The sequence below is a fragment of the Plectropomus leopardus genome, chromosome 15 (assembly GCF_026936395.1).
Source record: "Plectropomus leopardus strain MGB_pleo_1.0 chromosome 15, ASM2693639v1, whole genome shotgun sequence".
Lineage (NCBI taxonomy): Eukaryota > Metazoa > Chordata > Actinopteri > Perciformes > Serranidae > Plectropomus > Plectropomus leopardus.
Genome location: NC_142190.1, coordinates 33926939 through 33949393, shown reverse-complemented (window position 1 = coordinate 33949393; position 22455 = coordinate 33926939). Strand labels below are relative to the sequence as shown.

Below are 22455 nucleotides of genomic sequence, written 5' to 3'. Positions count from 1 at the left end.
AGTAGAAGCTGTTAATAACAAGCTAGCAGTGAGAATTTTGAAAATAATAAAGTTTAATCTTTTGTTACATACACTGCAGAAAAAAAATGAAGCCTACATTATGCTTAAAGAAAAACAAGGTCTTCATAACTTTAGGACTTAAAAAACTTCTTCCCTCCCATCTTTCATTTGCCCATCTCTCCCTTCCTCCCTCTTCTCTTCCCAGGTTCCTTCTCTGTTTTGTAGTGCATAACTAAAATGCTTATGGGGAAATGTGTGAATGAAAATAAAGATTTTATTCAGGAAATGTAGGGCAGAAAAAGTTAGTTGATGGAAATAAGATAAAAGAAAACTCAAGTAAAGAACAGATACATCCAGAAATACTGAAGTACTGTAAGTATTATAACTTTGCAACATAACACTACTGGGTCTAAATTAAATATCAGCTCAATCTTTAATGTTTTTATTTTGATCCAGGAATAACAGAAAATGTGCCTTCAAGGTGAAAAGGACAAGTTCAAAGATTAGCTGTAGTGCAGTCCACAGTGTGACGCTTATTAGAGGACCAAGATGGCAACACAAAGGCATAAATACAGGAGAAGCAGCGTGTGATATTTAACTCCTGTAAATCATTTAGAATGTCCCTGTCACATGTGAAGCCAATTCTTATAATAATGCCTTTCAGAGTGAGAGAACAGTTTCAGCACCACGGACAGCTTCTCAGCACCTGCTGGTTAATCAGCTGGTTCAGCTTCACTTCTCATGATTCATTCACGGCATTGTCCACACTGTTATATCATGCTTCCTTGTTGGTAAACAAACCGCTGATGTTGTGCACCTATCTGCCAGTCTGTTTTTCCCGTTGCCGTAGAAACGTTCAAGTCCAACTAAAGCCATGTCCATGGTGATCGCTGCTGTCATATTCTGTCTGCTTATCTGTCTCTACAGATAATGAGAGATAAATGCATCTATAGCTTTTTATTGTGATTGAACTGTTTAGAGCTGATAGAAAGGCTGCAGGTGTTGCATTGAACTTCTGCTGGTTTACAGATCAACACAACCCAAACACAGTAAAGTTACATTTATTAGGTATCCTTAGATGTTTCAAGTCTATTGTACAATCCCAGTAATTGGTGTTGACAAAACAAAGGTTTCTGAGATAAGAAAGTTCACAGTATACAATCAAGTAGTTACTAGTGTAACAGCTGCACACATGGCAGTGGCAGTGACATAAACATCTGCAGCAAAGGTCTAACGTTAATCAATGCTTAAAAATATGTCTGATCACAAAAGCTGTCATGGCCTTAGAAATCTGCATCAAAGTGATATTCTGCATTATGTAGCATTCAGCTGTATAAAAATAACACACTCTCTTACTTAAGTGAAATAATGAGCCTATTACATTTTAACAAATATGTGAGGTATCAGTAAAATGACCAGGACACATGCTACAATATTTGTTCAAATACCTTGACCAATAATAGTCTAGAATATAGCAGTAAATCCTCATTAAGTTAAATAGAACTGACCTCCACCAAAGGCAAGTTATGCAAAGAGTAGCATGCATCCTTCATCTAAAAAAAGTCCTTCTAAAACTTAAGATCCATGTCCATGTTCTTTTTAGTATACAACTTTTATAAATCTTGAATTTCTCTACATGAAAACTGCTTATAGAATGAAGTGGAAGCACTCAAATGTTAGCATGCCATGAAGAATTATCATCTTTGCTCTAAGTGTGGTTGAATATGAGGTAAACTGTGTGTGTGTGTGTGTGTGTGTGTGTGTGTGTGTGTGCGTGCAAGCGCACGCGCACGCGCGTGTGTGCATCTGTGCATGGGTCGGTGCGTGCGTGTGAGTAACAAAACCTGATTGTGAATCTAAAGTGGCTGACTGACTCACCTTGAACATCTCCATAAGACCAATTAAAGTGAAAAAACAAGTGATTGAAGATCAGTCTGTGTGACAGTGATTTGTTTGATTAACCGTTTGAAACCTGGAGCAACATCACTTTTCTTGTGCTCGATAAGACACCTTTCACAAGTATTTAAACCTTTGAACCCTAAGCACATTGGTGTGATTTCTTTAAAAAAAATGGAGGAAAAAGACAACTAGCCACTTGGTCGGAGAGATTCCACAAATGGACAGATTTAGAAAATTTTTCTTCCTCTTCTAATTATCTTACTGATATTATTTTTTAAAACTAAATTTCTTCATTTGATTTTTAACTAATTTCTTGCAAACTGATGGGTCATTTCTTCTTTTGTTGCTCATTGCTTTCTTCCCATGTTTTTGAAATAAAAAAATCAAGCCAATTTGCTTAGGTTTCAAGGGGTTAAATTTGTGTTGTATTCATGTGCAGTATTCTGTTTACAGAGCTGTCATTAATATAAGTCCTCAGTCCATCTAGTCACAAAACAAGACGTCATGAGTTGGCTTATTTCAGGGAGATAAATTAGTCCATTTTCTCTGCGATACATCCCATTTTGGTGCGCATGTTGCGTACAAGGAAGAAACCAACGGTGGCGATGGCCATTATCACCTCGGCTACCCAGAAAGCCATGTCCCAGCTGTACTGTTTAGCAATAGTGCTGAAGGGAAGCCCTGCCATAAAAGCCCCCACTGCAACAATAGAAAGCTTGTTTAGTAACATGAATACGTCACACTCAAATCCTACAGTAAGTGATGGTCACGTGAATCTGCAGCTTACCATTAGCCATCAGAGCTACAACAGCATGAGAGGTTCCACAAAAATTGGAGGGAGCACTTTCACTTGCTATCACTCCGAACAAGGCGATTGGTCCGTAAGAAGAAAATCCAAACATTGCACCAAGAAACAGAATCCAAATCTGTGAATGACAAGAAGAAAATGTGGAAAGAAAAATTGTGTCTCAAAAGCTTTACCAAGATTCAGCACAGCAAATGTTGACAGTAATGGAGCCCAGAAAGGTTTTAAGCATACCTCTTTTTCTGATACACCGATGAGAACAGAGACAGGATGAATGACTTGGACCCAAAGAGGAGCCTCCTGAGCAAGTACATTGAACTCTTGTGATATTTTTAACACAGGCAGCATGTTCATTTCAAGCATCTTACACAGTGATAAAAGAAATTATGTTGCAATTACCTTCGGAATTTCAGGTGTGATAGTGACTCTGAAGAGGTACATGGACACATACATACCAGCCATCATCAGAATAAGCAGGCTGTGGCGAGGGTTGCCGTGGGTGCCCAGGCCTTGCTGGAGGAAGTCAAAGACAGGATGTTTTTAACACTGATTCCCAACCCAAGGATTTCAGTCATTTGTGCCAAATACATCTCTCCCTGTCACCTACCTGAGCTACAGCTCTGTCAGAGAGGAAACCTGCTGCAAGGCTGCCCACAAAACCTCCCACCTCCAAGGCACTGGTGTAGGTGCTGCCTGGAAGCATCACAGTTGCAGTCAGCACCCACAACCACTTACATGAAGTGAACATCAGTGAGAAGCAAACATTCAAATGCATACCCATGAGAACAGTCTGGCCTTTTTCCTGCATGAGGAACAGCTGTCCCCAGTCAGTGGCAGCTGTCTTCACTCCGAACACCACCAAGTAGCCCAGAGACAGCACCCACAGGAAAGGAGACAGGATGAACTCCCTCAACGTGCTCTCGTTGTTGCCTGATGAGTTCAAGTTCAGACAGAGAGCCACATTCACATGCTCTAATAAGCTACACATCAGCAATAGCTCCATATAGATGCAGTGCAGCAGGGATACTCAACTCAGCTTGCTTTGTTTTTGGGACACTTTTGCAAATTGACAGAAAGCTAGGGGCTAGTCACAGCAGCTCCATAAATTATTGTTGGATTTTAGAACATTTCTAGAATTTTAGAATGTTATAGGATTTTAGTGGATTTTAAAGGATTTTAGGACATTTCTAGAATTTTAGGATGTTTCTCTGACTTTAAGATGTTTCAAGGATTTTAGGATATTTTTCAGATTTTAGGACATTTCTTGGATTTTAGAATGTTTTTAAGATTTTAGATTTCTAGAATTTTCAAACGTTTCTCAGATTTTAGGACATTTCTCAGATTTTAGGACATTACTATTATTTTAGGATGTTTCTTGAATTTTAGGACATTTCTCGGATTTTAGGATTTTAGAACAATTTCTAATCAATTTTCAATAAATTCTATTTATAAAGCCCATCCATCCATCCATCCATTTTCTACCGCTTATCAGGGGTCAGGTCGCGGGGCAGCAGCCTCAGCAGGGAAGCAGCCTCAGCAGGGAAGCCCAGACTTCCCTCTCCCCGACCACTTTGTCCAGCTCTTCCCGGGGGATCCCGAGGCTGAGTCTCTCCAGCGTGTCCTCACCCTATCTCTAAAGGAGAGCTCAGCCACCCTATACAGGAAGCTCATTTCGACCGCTTGTACCCGTGATCTTGTTCTTTCGGTCACTACCCAAGGCTCGTGACCATAGATGAGGGCAGGAACGAAGATCGAGCAGTAAATGGAGAGCTTTGCCTTTCGGCTCAGCTCCCTCTTCACCACGACAGATCGGTGCAGAGTCCACATTACTGCAGACGCCCCACCAATCCGCCTGTCGATCTCCTGCTCCATCCTTCCCTTACTCATGAACGAGACCCTGAGGTACTTAAACTCCTTCACTTGGGGCAGGATCTCTTCCCCGATCTGGAGAGGGCACTCCACCCTTTTCTGGCTGAGAACCATGGCCTCGGATATGGAAGTGCTGATTCTTGTCCCCGCCACTTCACACTCAGCTGCGAATCGATCCAGTGAGAGCTCAAGGTCATGGCCTGATCAAGCCAACAAGACCACATCATCTGCAAAAAGCAGTGACCCAATCCTGAGGTCACCAAACCGGACCCCCTCAACACCATGGCTGTGCCTACAAATTCTGTCCATAAAAGTTATGAACAGAATCGGTGACAAAGGGCAGCCCTGGCGGAGTCCAACCCTCACTGGAAACAAATTCGACTTACTGCCGGTTGCATGGTTTGCCTCAGAGGGCTTTACAGTGTACGACATCCCTCTGCCAAGACATGTGGCCGCAAGTCCGATGACACGACTACAAAGTCGATCATCGAACTGCGGCCTAGGGTGTCCTGATGCCAAGTGCACATATGGACACCCTTATGCTTGAACATGGTGTTTGTTATGGACAATCTGTGGCAAGCACAGAAGTCCAATAACAAAACACGGGTTCAGATCGCGGGGCCATTCCTCCATCCCGCTCCTCCAAGTCTCACTGTCGCTGCCAACGTGAGCATTGAAGCCCCCCAGGGGGGCAGTGACCCGCGTCCTGGCGAGGGAAACTTTGGGCCATTTATTTCTTTCATCATAAGGGGTCTGGCTTTTCCTGACTGAACAGGAAGTTCAGCAGCACATTGACTGCCTTCCTGCGCACAGCGTACACAGGGCCCAGGATGAAGCTCCCCACACAGAAGGACTCCCCAAACTTCCCACATAAACCCTTAAAGAAACACAGAACACCAATGACTTTTTGACAGTAAAGAAAAACATGACTAACAGTTTCTGACACTCCGCAAAAAGGACACCCATCACCCACCCCTGGAGCTGCCCGGGCCAGGAAATGATCATTGGCCAGTGCCCCGTGAAGGATCCTCCACTGCAGGTCCCCTGACCTCTTAGGAAGTGGCTGCTTGTAAAAGACCCTACATCTGAACCTCACAGTGATGTCCTCACCCAGCACCCCCCTCTACTGATCCTGACTGATGCCCTGCAACAACCTGATGTTCCTGACCTTCACACACACCATGTAAAAGGCCCTGCCACTGGCCTGGCCAAACTGCCCCAAACGTCCAGCCTCCATTCTCTGCTGACACCTACAGAGCAGGAAACTCCGACACCTCCTCCCCCTGTGGCACCACTGCACCGTTTCTCACAGAGTCCGGCAGAACCCCCAGCACCTCCCCAACAAACCCCTCCATCAGTCTCAGGGAGCTCAGTCACCTCGCTCAGGTGACAGCTTTGTGATGCCCCCTCTCATTAGCTGCAGTCTTAAGGTGGAGGAATGCACCAATTGCAGTGGGAACAAAGCGCAACCAAGGCCCACGACACAGTCGCAGCCTCAGACAGGACCACAGTGACGTCACAACAAGACAAAGACCACGATCAAGGTGAGCCAGAGGTACAGCATCAGTGCAGTCACAGCACGAGCACGGCCAAGGGCAGGGTCGCAGCATCAGCACAGCTATAACCATGATCCAGGTGCAGCCAAGACCTAAGTGATTTGTTGGGGCAACCAAATAATAGGGAAATTTGACCAATTTTAAATTAAATTTAAAATTTAAATTAAATTAAATTATTTAATTATATTAAATTTAAATTTAATCAATTCCCGAAATATTTTTCAGGACTAAAATAGTTGTGAACATCATGCTCGTCTCTACAGCTTTTAAAGCCTTTCTGTTTGTTTTTAAGTTTGTGTGTAAAGCAAATGATAATCTGTCAGACGTATGTGAAAAGTTTGTTTTTGATTTGGTTGCCTTTCACAGAGAAAGCCTGTTTTTCCATAAATCTGCCATGTGACACACTTCAAATGAGTCAACCAATATGACTGCATTGTTTTCAGGATGTGTAAGGTGGTAGAAGTGATGAGTACATGTTCCCCGGCCTCTACAGCTTTGGCAATGAAAGAACCATTCAGAGTGATCTCTGAATGCACTGTGAGATGTTTTCCACTTTCTTTAGACCGCCAGGTGATACTAACTCCGTCCTGATAGTATTCAATACTTAATAATAGGGAGGTACAGCAATCCAGCCTAGAGGTGACAAATGCATGTACTAATTTTTCAGTATCTGACTGGGACAGGATATGTCTAATTTTTGCGATGTTACGCAAGTGAAAAAAAGCAGTCCTTGAAGTTTGTTTTATATGGGAGGCAAAAGATAAATCTTGATCAAATAAAATTCAGAGGTTCCTTACAGATGTGCCAGAGGCCAAGGTAATGCCATCTAGAGAAATTACATCGTTAGAAAGGGAGTTTCTGAGGTATTTTGGGCCAAGAACATAACTTCAGTTTTGTCTGAATTCAACATCAAGAAATTACGGCTCATTCAGGCTTTTATGTCCTTAAGACATGATTGAAGTCTAGATAGCTGATCAGTTTCATCTGGTTTCATAGATAGATATAATTGTGTATCGTCAGCATATCAATGGAAATTTATAGTGTTAGTGTTTTTGACATGCATCTGTTTCTATTATTGCCCCCCCACCCCACCCTCTCTCTTTCTCTTTCCTTTTTTGCCATGATTGTATTTCATTTGCTATTTACGACATCTATTGCTCGTCTGTCCGTCCTGGAAGAGGGATCCCTCACTATCCTCTACCGCTCTTCCTGAGGTTTCTTCCTCTTTTTTTTCCCCGTTACAGGGGTTCTTTTTGGGGAGTTTTTCCTTGGGTGATGTGAGGGTCTAAGGGCAGAGGGATGTCGTACACTGTAAAGCCCTCTGAGGCAAACCATGTTTTGTGATAATGGGCTATATAAATAAAACTGACTTGACTTGACTAGTTCTAATAATGTTGCCTAGAGGAAGCATATATAAAGTAAAAAGGATTGGTCCTAGCACAGAACCTTGTGGCACTCCGAAGCAGACCTTAGTATGCACGGAGAATTAAAAGGATTAAAAGGATTAAAACAGAGACCAGACCTGAATCAGAAGCAATCAATTCATGTCATTATTAATTTTTACTTGTGCCGTCACTATATACTATGATGAAGTCTAAAGCCTGACTGAAAGTCCTCGAATAAACTATTATCTTGAAGAAAGTCACAGAGTTGATGAGCAACCACTTTCTCAAAGATTTTAGAAATAAAGGGGAGATTGGATATTGGTCTATAGTTAGCTAAAATCTCAGGATCGAGAGTGGGCTTCTTTAGAAGAGGTTTAATGTCAGCTACTTTAAAGGACTGTGGTAGATAGCCCGTTAATAAAGATGCATTGATTATATCTAATAAATAATTGTCTAATAAGGGTAAAGCTTCCTCAAGTAGTCTAGTTGGGATGGGGTCTAACAGGCATGTTGATGGCTTAGATGCAGAAATCAGAGTAGAGAGTTGGTGAATGTCAATGGGCGAAAAATGGTCCAAATAAATTCCAGGCCTTGCTGCCATATCCAAGCTGGGGGTCAGGGAGTCTGGGGTCAGGTCAGTTAAGGGCAAGAGCTGATGGATTCTATCTCGAATAGTTAGATTTTTATCATTAAAAAAACTCATCATTACTGAGGGCCAAAGGAATACAAGGCTCTATAGAGCTGTGACTCTAAATCCTTGCTACAGTGTTGAAAAGAAACCTGGGATTGTTTATATTTTCCTCATTTAACGATGAGTAATAGTTTGCTCTGGAATAGTGGATTGCCTTTCTAAACGTATTAAGACTATCCTGCCAGACAGGCCTGCCAAACGGGACTTTTCCAGGTTAGTTGATTGCCAATTTTTTCAAATTTTCACAATATTTGTTTTATTTTGCGGGTCTGGGGTTTAAACCATGGAGCTATTTTTCTTTGTTTCATTATTTTCTTCTAAAAGGTACAACAGAGTCAAGAGCTGATTGCAGTGAGCCAGTAGCACTATCAACAAGACAATCAATTTGAGAATGACTAATGTAGTAAAAGTGTTCTCAGTCACATTGAGACATGGTAATGAGTTCAATGCAGAAGGAATCGATTCCTGAAATTTAGCCACTGCACCATCGGACAGACATCTAGTATAGTAACTCTTGCTGAGAGGCGCGCAATCGAGTAACAAAAAATCGACAGTTATTAAATAATGGTCTGACAGAGCGGGATTCTCAGGGAAGACTATTAAATCTTCAATTCCGATGTTGTACGCAGGGACAAGACCTAGGGTGTGGTTGAAGCAGTGGGTGGGTTTATGTATACACTGACTGAAGCCAATTGAATCCAATAGTGTGAAAAATGCAACACTGCATGCCATTATTTGGGGAGTTTTTCCATATTCACTGTGAGGGTATGAGGACAGAGGGATGTCATATGCTGTAAACCCCTTTGAGCAAACTGTGATTTGTGATAATGGGCTTTATAAATAAAACTGACTTGTCTTGACTTACTCGAAAGTGATCAGACAGGTGTCACTGGAATTCTGTTTCAGATCTGAAATAAACTGTACTTTGTTCCAGTCGGTCCCAGTGGGCCTGTTAGGTGTGTGAGCTCTTTGTGCTAAAAGAAATATTAGAACAATGTAAAAAATCCAAGGATCAAACAAAAATCTAAGATAAAAAAGTAAAATATATCTAACATTAGCATTAAAATGTGAAAGCGCATGTTTTTACTGTTGGAAAATTGTTGAATGTCATATATAATAAAACATTTGTAAGCAGACTATATAATTAAGAAATACTGTACATGCTCAGAGAAAGACGCTCTGGACAGAGTTCATCATCCTGGTGGTCTGAGATAAGAAGCTTTTTCTGAGTCCCTCTGTTATGGACTTGTGGCTACACAGATGTGAGAGTATGGAAGCAGAAATAATCCATGTCAATAAGCAGAGATCTGGGCAGCATTTCCAAAAACTATTTTCACCCAACCTAATTTAATTCTGTTGGAAGGACAGAATTTTTGGAGTCTCTGAAAACTGCAGATTTAATTACTGCCAAAGGATGTGTGATTGGCTCTAGGGCTGCAGTTTAAACTTTTAACTTTTATCAAAATTAACTGTGTCATATTTTCTGAACTGTCACTCTTTTCTGACAGTAGTACATGAGACTGTGGATGTATTAAGAGACCTGGATACAGCATTAGCAGCAAGGCCCCATTCATTCCTATGAAAGCTGCTCAGAGGCGCACGAAGCAAAAACTGCTCTATTTCTAGCCTTATCTTACAGTCTAATCATTTCAGCTGTAATAAATATAATTTGATAGATATATCTTTCCCCTGATTGTGTGAGTCTAATTCTCCCAGCTCCTGAATGTGTGTTCATTTTGTACTTTCATCTGTTTCAAACTGTGACATTGTATTGTCACTCTCACTTATTTGTTGATTACACAGAAATAAAGCATTTGGGCTTAGCCATGTATCTGCACTTGTGCAAGCCGTGGGGTGTTCTCATCCATCCAGTGTGTCACAGAGAGCTCTGACAAACCTCCACACACTGCAGTTTTTACAGGCTCTTGGGTGGTGTGGCAGTTACCACAAGTTTGTCATACATACTCATCAAAAAAATCCCAAGTGTGGGTGTTGGGGCACACCCATTGTTGAGATGTTATCACCAAAAGGGAGTTAACATGGCAGCCTGTGATTGACATGCTTTGAGTTAACCATCTTCAGGTACACAGGAAGTGACTTCTCACCCTCCTGTAATCCACCGCTCACTGCTGTCTTTACTCACCTCCCTTTGCCCCCTTACTGGCAGCCACCTCGATGCTGGGCAGGCCCACATTCTTTGGTTCATTCTTCACAAACACCACACAAATAATTGAGAAGCAAGCACAGAAAATGCCTGACATAGTCAGGATAGTCCTCCAGTTGTAGTACTGCAGAAGCACAGTGACCAGGATTGGCCCCAGACTCCCAGCCAGGTTCATACTGCAGGACAGCACGGACCACCATGTTCCAAACTGGGAGGGCTCAAACCACTGATTGAAAAGAGACACAGGAGAAAAGAAAGCGCAAAAGAGTAAACATCTCCAATATCCTACAATACCATTTATTTTAATATCATATGCTTGTTTACCATGGTCATATGTTGTATATGTTTATGGTTACTTTCCATGTTCCACTATCCTGAAGCAGCCCACAGGTCACGCTCCATTTCATTGTATTATCTTTCAGAAGAAAAGGAGGAAAAGAAAAAATAGCAGCCACACTACAAAAGACTCACCCCGTAATAAACACACTCTTGCATTTACACCTTTTTTATACGATCAACACTGCTCAGATTCTTCTTATATTTCACTGCTGCTGGAGAAATGGCATTAGACGCACATGCCTTCATGATGTAATACAGCTGAAGGCAACTATGAACATTTCTGACACAGCATTCCCCAACAGAGTGACCAGTAACTTGAGAATCCACTGGGCAAACTCTTTAAGCCCCTCAACCTTTTTTAACACCATGTTGATCCACAGTGTGTGATAGCCAGTCAGTTGTGGAACAGAAGCTGCAGAGAACTGGACAAAATTTGGAACTATAAAAGATTACTCACTAAAGAAGAAAAAAAAAACATGTAGTCAAAAAGGTCTTTCTTTTGTAAAGATCTACTGGAGATCTTCTATAAATAGTTTCTGCTGTAATCTGATCCCCTCTAGCACACTGCACGTATTCCAAAGCCCATTTATTCTTCACCCTTTGAACACTCTTCAGGCAGCCTCTTACAAGCCTCCAGTTGTCTCTGAGCATAAAATCACTGAGTGTGTTCTGGCTTGCTTAAAGACTACCTGCTATTAAAGTCCATTCAGCAGGCCTTTATGATCCAAAATCTCTTCATTAATGTGAGACTGCAGACTGAGGAAACCCTGTAAATTGTCAAACTACCACCACTGCCAATATCATCACTTTGGACTCAGTCACTAGGCAGGTTTCCATTAACCCTCAAATTGCACAAATTGAAATTGTATATATAAAATATGTCTGATGGAAACAAGTCAATTAAAAAAAAAAAAAAATGCTTTTCCACAATGCGTGAGGTGGTATTTCAGGCAATTCAAAAAAGCCATATTTCACAAAACTCCAATGGAAACATTTTTTGGCTCTTGTAGGTCACATGATGCTATGGCTATGTGCTTGTCAGTAGGAACTGGCTCCCTCATGATGCAGCAGGAGCTACAAGAGATGTTACTGCATCACATAACAGGTCATCCTGAAGTTTTAAATCCATAATTCTTCTGTGAAATCATGGACTATCATCTCCCAGAAATCCCTCATACGTGGCCACTCCCACATATAAGGGGCTCTTTGTTCCATTATCGCTCCATAAAACGCCTATGTGGCCTTCAATTGGAAATAATGACGGCTAGTGTGGTGGCTGCGATAGAAATAAAGCTGCTAATGTTTTGAACAACCATCACCATGCTTCTTGGAATGTTATCACCAGAGGAAAAGTTGCAGAACATCACTCAATTGAAACGCAGTCATCTCACAATTGTGTTTTATCAACAATTCAAAAATATCACTTAAGTTTTGCACAAATCTGTAATGGAAACCCTCCTCGTGTCTCATACAGGCTTACATCTCCTCAAAGTAGACAAAGCTACCTCTGGCCGAAAGGTCAGCACCGACTGACAGCACAAACAGGATTCCTCCAAACACCTCTAAGTAAGAGACAGGAGCCCTTTCTTTCTCACAGCACAGAGAGAAACACTGACAACACGTCTGGTAGCGGGTGGCTCCTGCTGCAGAGTTACACCAAGCAACAGCCTCCAGGGATGAGAAATGAAGCTAACGTAGAAGTGCCAAAAACCGCAGTTCCTCTAATGACCACTTGAGACTGGCTCCAAAACACAGTCAGTCCCCACAGACCCCAATGTTAAAATGCCAAACTTTACAGCAGAAATTAACAAGTTTAAAGTTACAAATTACAGCTTTGAACTCCGCCCTTAAATATGCGCAGCTTAAGTCTTAATAAAATGTAAACAGATGAGTTATAAAAAGAAATTCACCCCCTGTACAGTTATCATGAATAATGAAATTATATAGAGAGTATAGTTATAGAGACCGAAACTGTTTTTGCACCAGGCTAAACATGTTCATTCCTGCTGTAAAGTTGGGCATTTAACATTTCCATGAGGTATCCACATGAAAAGATCCTAGATTTCCCAGCAGAACATTGCATTGTAACAAGATGATCAATATTATCTCAAAGGTCAGTGGTTTCAATATTTTAGCTGATCTGTGTATATTGTAACATCCCTAAATGAGCAGGCAATGAGATGTTAGTCAGTTTTCTTGTGGCCTCTTTATTTCACCCTGAACACAGGTTACTGTAGGCCGTAACCAACGCCAACACAAAACAGTAGCCTCCCTCTCCTAACTCTGCACCAGCCAATCGCTCAGCTTTCCACATCCGGGACTTGCTGCCCCTTCTTCCTCCCCAAAGAACACATCCCTCCCTTAGCTCCCAGACAGTTACAGGTGTGCTAACTCCCGCGACTCACTGTCACGGGAAGCTGACATGACAGACAGGCTTCAAAGCGTCAGAGCTGAGAACATATGCTTGCTTCACTGACCTCTGGAAATCTCAGTGCTTCATCAACAGTCATCTTATCTGACTACTGTCTCTAAACAATAACAGATCTAAGTTCTCAGTGGTTGGAAATATTTTTGTTACTTGAATGTGGTCAGAAGGAAAGATGAAGAACATCACTAGTCTACATAGTGGTACTACGACTCTTTCCACTGCAAGAAACACAACCCCAAACCTCCTAAAACACCTATACTACGACTGACAGCACAGCAAGGTGAAGCTTGCCTCCTCGGCTGCTGAGCATGGCTGCAGCCCTGCACTGATTTAACAACCCAAACTGGACTTTCATGGTGGACAGCTGCTAAAAGAGACAGAGAACTAATGAAGCATGTGGCTGGATGTACTATTGCCTGTTTCCAGGACTGGCTTTCTGTGTTTCAGATGGGAATATGCTGCATTCCACTGCAAGTCGGAAGTCGATAATTCTGTGTCAGTTTTTCTGACTTCGGATCTAAATGCGTGCCAGTGCATCTACTCCGGAAAACATGGACGCCTGCAGGAAACTCATGTTTGTTTGGCTAGCTTCTTCATATCAGAAGCATTTACTGAGGACCCACATGAGCTACCACAGCACCATCAGTGAAGAGAAATGTTGTATGCTGTAAGTCTATGTCTTCCTATCTATAGTAGTGTAACGCATTACTGTTGGAGTAATAAGTAACAGGATTATTTTTCAAAAGTGTAATGAATAATACATTTTTTGAATCCCATTGTGGTGTTAAGAGTGTGATCTGAACATGACACTGAATGAGGGATATGTGTTGCATGCTGTGGCAGACAGGTTAGTGTTACCTTGCGCAGCACTTTCCCACAAGGGGGCCAGCCACAGCCTTGTCCCAGGCCGTTGATGAACCACAGCAGAGCAAACATGGGGACAGTGGAGGACCAGGAGAAGACTATGTTGATGCCCCCCACCAAGAAGAGGCCGATGGAGAAGAGCCAGCGGGCACTGATCTGATCCGAGAGCACGCCGCTGATGAACTTACTGATGGCGTAGGCCATGGTCTGACTGCTGGTGATGAGACCTGCAGAGACACCATAAAGGTTACGCTCAGAAAAATGTACGGACTGTATCTAAAGGAACACAGTCTGGGGCTTTGTACTGATGCAGGTAACCACAGTTGGATGACAACTGAGATTTATGTCACTGCCAAAAATATGAAATTAATCTGTAAATATTCTCTCCCTCTGCTTGTGTGATGCTCACCCTCAGTAGTGGTACATAAAGAGACTTCTCTACAATAAAATATGATGACACTCTTGACATGAACCCATCATCAACCATGTGTAAAGATAGACAGAGGGTGAGGATCATCTTTTCGGGATGGCCAGTTCGTTAGTCTGTCATGATGTCTGTCAGTTTCCTACTTTAGTCAACATGGAAATTGTGATACAGATATTCATAGTCCCCTCACAATAAATCCTACTGACTTAAATGATATCCTGACTTCTTCAGCTCACCATGAGGCTGACATCTGTGGTTCAGGGTGAAATCTATCTACTACGACTATGAGATGAATGGCCATTAAATGTCACTTAGAAATGTATGCTCTCCTCAGGAAGAACTGTAATAAGTTTGGTGATCCACCCACTTCCCATCTGTAATTTAATTGTTATTTCCGAATCTAACGCACATCTGTCCGTCCTGGAAGGAGAAGTCACTCTTCCTGAGGTTTCTACCCTTTTTTCCACTCGTTACAGGTTTTTTTTTTTAGAGAGTTCTTCCTTAGTCGTTGTGAGGGTCTAAGGGTTTGCCCTCTGAGGCAAACTGTGATTTGTGATAATGGGCTTTATTAATAAAACTGATTTGACTTGACTAGCACCATCATCCACAGTGCAATACAATCACAATTGGGGACAGCGGTCAGCTTTTTATCTAAGGCATAAAGGGACCCCAGCAGAGTGCATGCTTCAGCAAAGTCTTCAGCACAGTCTGTAGATGATGATGAATCAAGTCAATTACAGTACCTGACAGGGCACAGACCAGTAACAAAACATTCACAGTCAAACCCACACACAAACAACAACATCAGACTATCATTTCTTTAACACAGACCCAAACAATGCTGTACCACAACCAAACACACTATCAACATGCCAAAGAAGGAGGCAGATGTGTTACTAATACACAGAATCTAGGCCCGTGCCTGTCTTACATCTTTCTTAGGGCCCACTTTAATATTACACACACTCATAGCACTCTGCACACAAAATGCGCTTTTCAAAGTCAAGCTTTAAAAATATTATACATTAACATGATTTTCTACTTTCATTGAATTGATTTTTTTCACCAAAATCATGTATCATGTATTTACTTTTTCTTTTTCTACGGAAGTCTGTTATTACAGATAAAATCTGACTGATACTGTACACTGGCTACCTGACACTCAGAGAATTGATTTTAAAGTCCTACTGCTGGAGTATAAATCATTGTGTGGCTCGCACCCAAATATATATCTGACATGCTTGTGACATATGAACTGCCAAAGGCCCTCAGGTCATCAGGGGCCGGCCTACTGACCGTCCCAAGAGTCTGAACTAAACATGGTGAAGCAGCGTTTTCTTTTCATGCAGCACAGACCTGGAATAACCTCCCAGATGATTGATGAGGACTCTGACCACTTTCAAGTCAAAGCTAAAAACTTTACTTTTTACACACTGCCTACTCCACCCACTAATGACTGCTTACTTATTTTTTTGTTTTATCTTTGCACCTTTTGTCTGCATTTTTGCAATTTTAATGGTGATTCTCAAAAATAAAGTTTTCAATTTGAAATGTGCTGTACAATTAAAGCTGTCATGCCTTGCCCTGACGTTTGGATGGTCAGGAGCTGGGCTGATATTTCAGCCTTCAAGTAACAGACGTTCACACTGGAAATAGGTCCTCAGTCCTGACTATTGTAAATCTGTGAAGGTAAAGTGTATCAAACTAGTTAGATAGCTAGCTACTTACATAACCTACAGCGCCTCCATTAGCTTGTGTGACACGAGCCTCTGCAATGAAGGAAGTGGCAGACATGACGACTTACATCAAGGCTAAGAAATGGTCTGGTCCACTTTAGCAGCATCTGAATTCGTTTAACAAGATTCTTCTTGACATTCATTTGGGAAATATATTGTAATTTTACAATTACAGATAAGAGGAATACATCAAAGCTTCAACCTCATAAACCTGATGTTTTTACCCCTTTTGGGGAGGTCCATGTCTTAATTAGATAGATCAGACCCAATTCCCAGTCTCCTTTGCCCTGGTAATTCAAACTATGCCTTGAAAATTGGCTTGTAATTAGTAGATTCTTTGGGTTAGATGCTGCTGTTTTGGCTTGTGCTAACCAGGCAGATATTAAAATGACCACTAACTGGGAGGACAACAGATCACACAGCTGTCCTTTAGTGCTGGATCTAACCTGTGTAACTACAGCAACAAAACGTTTGATGATCTGACCTTGTACAGAGTAAGAGCTCCTGCACTAGACCCCTTCAGCTACCACCACAAATACAATCTGATTGCATTGCACACCTAAGGGCTTATCGGAAATATTGCTTAAACAAACAAACAAAAATTAATAAATTTGCTATTGTCTCACCGAGGTCGTCTTTGTCCAGATCAATCTCCTCCATCACAGAGGGCATGACGAAGGAGAATGTCTTCCTGTTAAAGAAGTACAGCGCGTAGCCGATGAACATGCAGAAGAAGATGGTTGCACGATAGTAGCCGTACCCTGCAGCCCCCATGGTTGCACTCAATCAAAACAAACCACACAACTTCAGGGGTGATGAGGAAACACAATAATTATTATCTAAGGGTCTTTTCTTTGGCAGAGTCTAGTATTCAGGTTCTCTGGCATCTAGATTAAAGCCAATCAAGTTGAGAACTGCACTGGGACAATGGAGATAAGCCACAAGACGTAGCATTGGTTGGGCAGCACTGATCAAAGATGTTCCATGGGAGTACGCCTCTTCTCGCAGGCTGGAAGCTCTGTCTGTCTGTGAGGCTGCTGCTTGTGGAAGTGAAGACTGATGAAGGACACGTCACAGCTGACCTGAAAATTAAAGCACAGTTATAAATAATAGGAGTAATTATGACTGATTATTTTAGAACTGTAGATGATTAGCACATATTGAAATGGACACTTAGTTTGAATTGGCTAAATGGCAGATAGATACAGTGGCCCTGAGATCTTAACACACTGCAAATTAAGACTAGATATACTGGCATGTGGTTGTATGCCTCCACGCACCAGTTAAAGATACACTTACAGTTCACATCCATGTCTGTGAAAACATGGATGCTTCACACACATCTTCCCCCAAGCAGCACACAAGATCTCCACAATCAGGACAGTTTACTGGCCAGTGTCACAAATTCAGTATGAAATGACCAAATATCTCTCATTCTGTTCTTGAGATATGATGTCCAGTAATGGCCAGAAAAGTCTTTATGATGTCATAGTGAAGTTGACCTTTAACCTCTTGGATATAAATGTCATCACTTCATCATTTTATCCTATGAGATATTTGTGTGAAATTTTAGCGTATGCATTCCAATTCCAAATTCATATGAATGGCCAAAAACATGTTTTATGAGTTCACAGTGACCTTGACTTTTGACTTTCAACTACTTAATTCCCGGCCACCACCACTTAAAAATAAAACATTTTGGAAAAAACAAATGCAATATGATCATCTCACATCTTCATCACATTACATTAATGCAATGACTACAGATGTCCATCGCGGCGCGGTTGCAGGGCCCGACTGGAAGCAGAGGTGCAAAATAGCCTAAACTTCACCACTTCCTAGACTCCAGTAAAATTTAATCTTCCTCAGAGAATCCCTCCAGTCCGAAGAGCGTCGGGGTCAGGCGTTGTCCTGATAAATAAAAATAATAAATTTATCAGGTCTGAAAATATTGCTGCTCAACCTCAAGAGACGAGAGGGGCCGAGAGGAGCAGCAGAGACCAGGAGAGACGAGGAGTCCAGGCAAAGAATAGATGAATGATATTTATACAAATTGTACAAACGGTAAAGAAAATATAATCCTTTTTATGTTTTGGCCACAGACAGTCATTATAATCATACAGATTTTGCCACGGTGGTGTTTTGAAGTGGTAAATTTTTGCGCGGTGGCAGCTGCATCTTGGTTGCTTGGCAACTATCATATCTGTCAAAAGTTAAACTTCGAGAGCGGCTGCGAAAGTTTCGTCTTCATTGGAAAGTGATTCTTACGATATGATATGATATGACAAAGAGGAAGTGAAAACGCCGACATTCATCAGAGACGGATCATCCAGATCCACTCCGGCTGATGGTGAGCTCTGCTCCGCAGCTGACGTGAGGGACAAACAGTAGGGGAGACTGAGGACAGCTGTAACACTGTCTCTTTGAGGGCCCATATCAAGCTGAAAATGTGTTATTGCTCTCAAATTTTGACACCAAGTGCTGTGACGGAGGCTTTAACAAGTAGCAATGTTTATAACTTTGTTTTGGTTTTTTTTTGCAAAACAAAATGGCATAAACAAAATAATAAAACAAAATAACAAGAATGAAGAAGACATGCAGAGCAGGGAGTGACAGAAAACCCACTGGGCTTATTTGGAGCCTCCATCTAAATAATGCCAAAATTTTACTAGATATGGAATTCTGGCCCTTCTTGTGTTAACATCAGTTTTTATTCATCTTCCCAGATCTAATAAACACAATAAACACAGAGCCTGCGGTTTTGACCCACAATGGCTGAAAGAATTCACCTGGCTCAGACACAAAAAGGAGGGAATGAGGAAGAACAGGAGGCTGAAATGTTCTTCCTCTGGCTGTGAACTGTGTTCATAAAAACTAACTTTAAGGCAACTGCCCTGTGATGGGGTCACATGTTGGTGATGTTTAAAGTCTTAGTTTGTGTTGTGAACAATTTTTCTTTTTTCCTTTAAGTTCACATTTTTGGTTCTTTCAGTGTAAATTAGTATGTTTCTACTTTTGTATATTTTATCTAAAGAACTACTAAAACACATTCAAATAAAATATACTAACTGAAAGGATGCATTTTGCCATCTTTTTAAGTTGTTATAAATGGATTAGCTGATAAGTACCTGAAACGGTGGTTAATTGGCATGAATCTAATATGTTATGAAACTGAAAAATCTAAACAATTTCAATACCGCCCTATTTGGAGCCAGGAAAAATCCCTGGGAGAGAGAGAGGGGATGACATGCAGCAAGGGGCCAAGGCCGGAATCAAACCCACGAGGACATAGCCTCTATGCATGGGGCGCCCACTCTACCAAATGGGTGCCCCTTGACCACCACATTCTAATCAAATCATTGATAATGAGTGAATGTTTCTGTCAAATTTGAAGAAATTCCCTCAAGGTATTGTTAAGATATAATGTAAAAAGAATGAGACAAAGTCAAGGCCACAGTGACCTTGACCTTTGACCACCAAATCTAATCACTTAATCGTTGAGTCCAAATAAACATTTTTGCCAAATCTGAAGAAATTCCCTCAAGGTTTTCTTGAGATATCGTGTTCATAAGAATGAGACGCGGGAAGTCACAGTGACATATTATAGTCACATATTATTATGCTTCTCATCTGCTCATTCTGTTACCATAGTTTATGTTTTTTTTATACTTAAGAATTAAGTGTTTTTTAATGGAGTGTTTCAGTTAAAATTTCATATGATTGTACATGTATAACCTGAGTGACAATAAATATCTCAATTCTTGAATCCACTCAAATATAATGAGCATATTAACACAGAAGTTGTCTATCCAAAAAAAGGACCTTTTCAGCAAGATGATGTTTTAATTCAACAAAAAATTAAATTAAAACTTAAGAATGATGATATAGAAGATCTGTAGTCCAAACACCCTATGACAAGCATGCATACATTCAATAAATAAATATGAATGGACAAGAGGGAGAGAGTGGACAACCATTCTTGTAAGTGACAACCATTTCATTTCACATTTGTTACTGGATATTCCTTTTTTAAAATCTTAACTCTGTTCTTAGAAATGAGGTCATATTTTTCACGGAATTGTCCATGTTTATTTTTAACATGCATGAAACAACGTATGAGTACACAGGGTAAAGTTTCTGAGATAAGAATCATCATCGTCAGCATTATACAGCACTTTTTTAAGATCGATGTTACAAAGTGCCTCAAGAGGGCAGCAAAAACAAAAACAGACAAGTTTTATAATCTTTACTTTTTTTTAAAGAAAATTGATAAATAAAAACAGTTTGACATATATAGACCAATACAGTGAAGATGTGCTTTTAGTGGTCCATCCTCACAACATCATCACGGTGGAAACACGTCAATAACAGCCGCATTGGTATAATCAATGAGACCAGTGTAATCATCTTTTCCTAAGTCCTTATGAATTCTCCTTTACATCTTTCCTTAACCTCATGATGTTTTCCACTGAGGTCAATGAAGAGTGGTTAAAAAGGGGATTACTCTGACTATTCCACCGCAGCCTTCTTGTTGTAATAGTATCTGAATCAAGCAACCACCATGTTTAAATTAGCCAAAAAATGTACATTTATAATGCACAAACAGCAGCAGCAAGCACTGCACAATGTAATATATAATGTAATATTCAATGTGTAGACATTTGGTTCAATGTGTAGACATTTGGTTTTTAATAAGTAAACAGCACAAATGTTCCTCTAGTATCTGGAGATGTCTCTCTGGTGTAAGTGATGCTGTGTGATGGACAGCTGACCTGCAGCCACCTTGATACCTTGTTATTGCCTCTCATCTGTCACAAGTTGAAAATTCTGAAACATCAGCTCAGTTCACTCCAGTAGGCTGTCATATAGATGTCAAACTTGTTTGTTTTTTAGTAATTTAAATAAGATACATTGCATATTTTTTCCACATTTTATTGTAAATGTCTTCTATTCTTGTTTATGTTTCTTGTTTTTTTGCAATACTTCTTTTTCCCTGCAATTTTTTTTCTCTCACCGTATTTACGTCACACACAAATACACCAAAGTCCATTCCTTGTAAAGGGATGGGGTTTCTCTCGGGTAACCTGACCCTAACTCTGACTTGGGCATGTGGTTTGGAGGTCTTCGGTCAGCACCCCTGACTATCAGGTGTCCTACACGGAGAGAAGAAGACCGGCGTGGTTGTAGTCTTTTTTTAGAAATATAAAAGTTAGAGAGGAAGTCCGAGGACCTTATATGACCGCTGAGTATCGTTTCCAGTCAGAAGTCAACACAATATTAGCTGTGTCCTCACGTTACTGTAGCCTATACACACACTTTAACAAACTGTATGTAAATATTATAGCTGAGTGAGGCTGCACTGACAGAGGCTCGGAGCACACTGACTTTACTGATGGCAATGGACTGAAAAACTCCCTCAACAGGACCAGCGATGGTCCAAATCCTCCCGTTAGTGAACGTTAAGCTGCTGCTGCTGAACTGATTTGTGTCGGTTCGTGTCTCTGAGTGAGACAGTGAGACTCAGTCTGCATGTGAGCAAATACGGACAGAGTGAGACACAACGATGCTCGGCTCTGTCCCTGTCTACAGCAGTTTACCGTCTCTGTCCTCCGCTCGAAGAGGAAATGCCTGGAAAGCTGCTTACCTCCCAGCACCGTCCCTCTTGCTGATCGGCTGATCCCAAGGACAGCGCGCGTTCAAGAATCTGCAGCTTTTGAGCGCGTCACCGTGACACAATACGTAGGCGCTACGTAGGCTCTACGTAGAGACTAAGCCATAGGCTTCGCAAGCGACCTCCGCCGCTGAGTGGAGTGGTGTGTGTCTGCTCAGGATTTGATTTTGACCTCATATCAGAGTGAGTTCAAAATCTCATGAAAGTGGACTTTGCATTCATTAGGGTGTTAATTACCAAAAAAGTATTATTTTCAAACAATGTAGGTCTTTTGTAAGTGCTTTTAGGGGGAATCATATTAGACACCTGAAAAATATCATACCATATGACATTATTTAATTCTCAAAATATTATTTCAGCCTATTGAAACTTTGTAAATTAATTATAGCAACATAATAAATAAGCATAATGCAAGGCAGTAATTATTATATTTAAATGTAAATAAGAATAATAAGAATAGCCTATGTGCTTTGGTTCTAGTACCAGTAACATGTTGTATATGTGTTGAAATAATAAATAAATCAATAATCAATAAATACTCAATAAATAACTACATAAAAGAAATTACAAACCAATTCAATCAGAATAATAAACAATAAAGCAATATGTGATAATGAAAAA

The 22455-nt window shown here is 40.9% G+C and overlaps 1 protein-coding gene across 1 annotated transcript; it reads right to left on the bottom strand.

Moving 5' to 3' along the window:
• Positions 1-1045: 1045 nt before the first annotated feature.
• Positions 1046-21943, bottom strand: slc37a4b (solute carrier family 37 member 4b). Its single transcript, XM_042500042.2, has 10 exons — positions 21808-21943; positions 16790-17245; positions 13995-14227; positions 10349-10595; positions 3482-3634; positions 3312-3397; positions 3104-3217; positions 2939-3004; positions 2687-2825; positions 1046-2598 (listed from the first exon to the last, which is right to left on the bottom strand). Exons 2-10 carry the CDS (start codon positions 16935-16937, stop codon positions 2432-2434), a joined length of 1353 nt encoding a protein of 450 aa, XP_042355976.1. The 5' UTR covers positions 16938-17245; positions 21808-21943; the 3' UTR covers positions 1046-2431.
• Between the last annotated feature and the right edge of the window lie 512 nt (positions 21944-22455).

What these genes read in the sequence shown, in the direction of transcription:
- slc37a4b (XM_042500042.2), bottom strand. Translation starts at nt 16,937, where the DNA reads ATGGGGGCTGCAGGGTACGGCTACTATCGTGCAACCATCTTCTTCTGC. An exon ending in CTGACAGAGCTGTAGCTCAG is followed by an intron (nt 3,218 to 3,311) that starts GTAGGTGACAGG and finishes GACTTCCTCCAG; the next exon opens with CAAGGCCTGGGCACCCACGG. An exon ending in TCACACCTGAAATTCCGAAG is followed by an intron (nt 3,005 to 3,103) that starts GTAATTGCAACA and finishes GTACTTGCTCAG; the next exon opens with GAGGCTCCTCTTTGGGTCCA.